A 4,488-nucleotide genomic window follows, 5' to 3' on the forward strand; every position below is an offset into this window, starting at 1 on the left:
GCGCCTTCACGTCGGTGCCGCAGCTGGGGGGCGGCGGTTCGCGGGCGCGGGCGGGGCGTGCGGCGGCCCGGGTGCGGCGGCGGACGAGCGCAAAAGTGCCTTCTCGCAGCCTGCGCGCTCCTTCTCGCAGCTGCCGCCGCTGGTGCTGGGCCAGAAGCTGAGCGCGCTGGAGCCGAGCCACACCGGCGACGGGGTGGGCCCCAAAGACTCTACCCCGCCGCCGCCGACCCCTTGGCCGTGAAGCTGCAGGGAGCCGCCGACCTGAACGCCGGCTGCGCGGCCCTGCCGGGCGGCGGCCTCCCGAAGCAGAGCCCCTTCCTCTACGCCACCGCCTTCTGGCCCAAGAGCTCGGCGGCCGCGGCGGCGGCGGGGCCCCTGCAGCTGCAGCTGCCGTCGGCGCTCACGCTGCTGCCGCCGTCCTTCACGTCGCTGTGCCTGCCCGCGCAGAACTGGTGCGCCAAGTGCAATGCCTCCTTCCGCATGACCTCCGACCTGGTGTACCACATGAGGTCGCATCACAAAAAGGAGTACGCCATGGAGCCCCTGGTGAAGCGAAGGCGGGAGGAGAAACTCAAGTGCCCCATTTGCAACGAGTCCTTCAGGGAGCGCCACCACCTCTCCAGGCACATGACCTCCCATAACTGACCTGGACGGGACTCCAGCTTTCCACGCGGCGCGAACACGCACAGTCAAGCCACCTGTGGGAGCAAGCACGCGAGGGCATCCACCATCTCCTTGTGACCTGAAACATGGCACCCAGGGCGACAGTCTCACACTCACTTTCTCTCTCTCTCTCTCTCTCTCTCTCTCTCTCTCTCTCTCTCTCACACACACACACACAGACACGTGATCTTCCAGTCATTTCATTCAAATGTTTACCTTCGACCTACACTACGCACACACACACACACACACACACACACACGTGCTCCACCAGTCATCTCATTCAAATGTTTACCTTCGACCTACACTACACACACACACACACACACACACACACACACACACACACACACGAGACAGGATGGTGGATTTTTGATGGGTGGGTTGTTTGAGGGGTTTTCTTTTAAATGCACGCATTTTCACTTTCCCCAAAACAAAGATACATTTTTGAAAATGTCATATATTGCAACATATTGATGCATTTGTCATACGTTTCTACTTAAATTATTAAGCACTTACAGTTTAGATGTAATAATTATATGTAAGGGCAAAATTTATTTTAGATATAAAGTAAAGGAGGAGGGTGAGATGCTTTCTGCATTTACTGATGACAGTTTGTGTTCTTATAAAAAGGGGGTCACCATTCAATTTCCGTTTTCAGGGGGAAGCGCATGTATCATGAAATGATTATGGACTTCAATGAAGAATGTCATCATTATGTAAATATGTATTTCCTTTTAATATAAAGTGTAACTTTTGTGCCAGTGAAATGGAGTCTGAATAGTTATGTGTTTCTTTTATCCCTGGAAAGATTTATTAAACTTTATAGATTATCTGGGTATGTTGGATGCTTTGACAATAAAAGACTATTTTCTTCAGAGCAATTATTTGGAAAGTGTTTTAAAATATGTTGGTTTTTTTGTGTGGCCAAGAGCTACACTTTGAGTAGATACCATCTATTTTCACTGAATCCCTGAAAAGAAGAGCTAGCAGCAGAGGGATGCTAAACACTGCCTCACTTGCATTTATTTACTCTAAGAGCCTAAAAGAGAAAGGACAAGGTTTGATTATTATTTGGAAAATCTTTAGCTGGATCAAAGGACAAAGCATTTAAACAAAGATGCCTGTCATGAAGCTAACTTGTCATTAGGATGTCAGCATTCTTTTCAGCAGCAGGATAATTAGCATCTTTACAAGGGACCAGAGATAATTTTCAGGCCTGGATCAGGGAAACCAGATGAAAGGCCCAATTAAGGTTCTATTGGTGATGCCTATATGGAAGAGTATCTTGTCCTCTAGAACCCGTTAGCATTCTGTCACAACCCATTAAGCGACCCTATGGAGAGTTTCTTCAGAAACCAAGGTGAAAGGACCACAGTTGCCTGTACTGCAGGGCCCAGCTTTCCTTCTAAAGGCTTGAGCAGCTTCTGGAAAAACGAAAAAACAAGAAAACAAAACTAGTTCTGGAGCATTATCATAACTTTCCTCCCTCTCCCTGACTTTCCTCTCAGGAAAAGTCCCTCTATAATCTTCATGTACTGACAGCAAATCTTAGTTAAATAGCGTGTATGTGAGAGTGTGTGGTATATCCAGCAACCATTGGATGCAAAGCCAAATGGATGATGATCCTTTAGGTCTTAGGATGGCATGAACTTAATCCATGGGCATCTTGAGAGTCCCTCTATGCATGTGTTAGTTACAGACATGACACTGATTTATCTATCAGAGGTGTTCTTTTCTACTCCCCACCCCCTTCCTTCACATCTTGCCAACCCTCCCCTGTCAGGAGGACACTTATGAAAAGGCCTGAAATGGGAAACTTGCACATGATCTCACTGTAGACATTCAAAGCTTTTCCCCTAAAAGGATTTTAAAGGCTTTATTATGTTAAGTTATGATTAGGGCAGGGGGCAGGTAAAGTCTGGGGTAGGGCAAAGAGATGTAATGTGACTCAGATTGGTAAAAAAGATGATTGACTTCCTTAAGACCATCCAAGTACCTTCTGTACTACACGTTGTTGAGGCCTGCTCTCTGTTTTGCTAGGCAACAGTTGGATGATCTGAAACACTAACTCCCAGCAAAGAGTGGTGAGAAGAGCAGTCCAAAATTCCAGTTCCAACTGCTATTCAGGACTAGTATGACCATGGGGCACTAATGGATCGCAGAAAAAAATTTTTTCTTTCAAAACAAACACACCCCAGGCTGCTTGGGGCCTAACTTAAAAAAAAAAAAAAACAACTTGAATGTCCTTTCCTTGTGCCCTATCCTTCCAGAATCTTTTTCACTATGGAGGCTTTATGACTTGTTGGGGATTCAGACATGAACTTAGGTTTTAAAAAGGTAAGCAAATGCTGCTTGGAAAACGGCTTCCTCCTAGTCAGGAATCATATTTTTTGAGGGATACATGGAGGCATTCCCTGAGCTTCCCCCGTGTTTTCTTTTGTACGGTCATTAACTTAATCATACATTCAGGGAGAAAGCCCAGCCTTGGCTGAGCCACTGCCCACGCGATCCATGTAGGTGTGTTCATGTCAGACACTTTAGAGCTGGGCAGCTCTACTGATCAGTCTGCCCACAAGACCTTTTTGGCGGGAAGTAGTAAGGGAAGGGTGCCCAGAGGGAGTTTTGCCCTCAGCCAAGGCAAACAGAGACATGTTTCATTTTAATCCTACATTTGCCAGCTTTCAGATCTATCTTAACTCTCTCGGTGTCTGAATTTTCTCAGATGAGAGTTTGTAACTTCCATAACCCCACCTGTCTGCCGAGGTAACTCAGGTCTCTGGCTGAGGCCATGGGCATACATGTCTGCACACAGCTGCAGAAGGAACAAGGTCACGGGGTCACGCAGACTTGGAGCTCGCAGGCCCTATGAAATCCAGGCAGGTGGCGTGAGCTCCCGGTGCGAAGACAGCAGGTCCTAAAGCGAGGAATGGGAACCCGCACCGGCTGTGGCACCCGCAGTGGTTGTGTCCTGGTCAGGAGCAGGATGCCTGGACTGATGTGGCGCCTCGCGCCGGCCATCTCTGTCTGGAGCGGATCCGGAATCCTCCTCATTTGGCGCTGAGTGTTGGGGGACGCCTGTATTTCCCACGATGTGCTTGCTGGATATAGCGCCCCCCGGGCGTGCGGGAACCAGAGGACGCCCGCACATCTTGGCACAGTTCTCAGGCGCCGGAGAGCCGAGACCGAAACCGGACCCGCCCGGCGAAAGTTCCTACGGTCCCGAGGCCCAGAGTTGCAACTGTTGCCATTGCAGCCGCGCGCGGGCTAGTTGCAAGCACAGATAATCGGCCGCCGCCGGACGCCAAGGAGTGCAGGGTAGGGTGGGGGTGGTGACAGGTGTCCGGCTGGGGTTCGCACTTCCCCATCCAGCCGGTGCGCCACCCTTCGTGTCTTCTACTAGGTTTCCCCTCCACGCAGCTTATCTCCTAATGAGCGTGACCAATGAGTGTGACCCCTTGGAAATCCGGGACCAGTCAAATCCAGTACACTTGCCAGGAGGTGCGCCCCCTCCCCACCCCGGATGGATTCCCGAGGGCTCGCCTCTCGGGTCAGAGGTTTCCCGTTTCTTTCTCCACCCACTAGCCCCAGACTCCGCTCCCCAGAAGGACGGTGCTGCGGCTCAGGTGCAGGAGTCCGCGCGTCTGCAGGGCCCAGGGCGAGTGCGCGGCGAGGCGAAGACGCCCCCTTCCAGGCGCGGCCTCGGGCCCCAGCGCAGCCAGGCTGGTGAGCGCGCCACCGCTGACAGACGGAGCGCGGGGCACGCGGGGCGAGCGAGGGATGCGCCTCGAGGTTTTAGGTTTTCTTTCTGTATTCTCCCCTTGC

At 51.4% G+C, this 4,488-nt stretch overlaps 1 protein-coding gene across 1 annotated transcript in view; it reads left to right on the forward strand.

Annotated features, from left to right (window-relative positions):
- Window positions 1-1,543, forward strand: part of PRDM8 (PR/SET domain 8) — a 6,528-nt gene extending 4,985 nt beyond the window's left edge. Inside the window, 2 exon segments of the mRNA XM_014452109.2 lie at window positions 24-200; window positions 203-1,543. Of these exon segments, the coding sequence (XP_014307595.1) occupies window positions 24-200; window positions 203-645 (620 nt within the window). The 3' untranslated portion in view covers window positions 646-1,543.
- The last annotated feature ends 2,945 nt before the right edge of the window (window positions 1,544-4,488 follow it).

Source organism: Myotis lucifugus, unplaced genomic scaffold, assembly GCF_000147115.1.
Source record: "Myotis lucifugus unplaced genomic scaffold, Myoluc2.0 scaffold_12, whole genome shotgun sequence".
NCBI lineage: Eukaryota > Metazoa > Chordata > Mammalia > Chiroptera > Vespertilionidae > Myotis > Myotis lucifugus.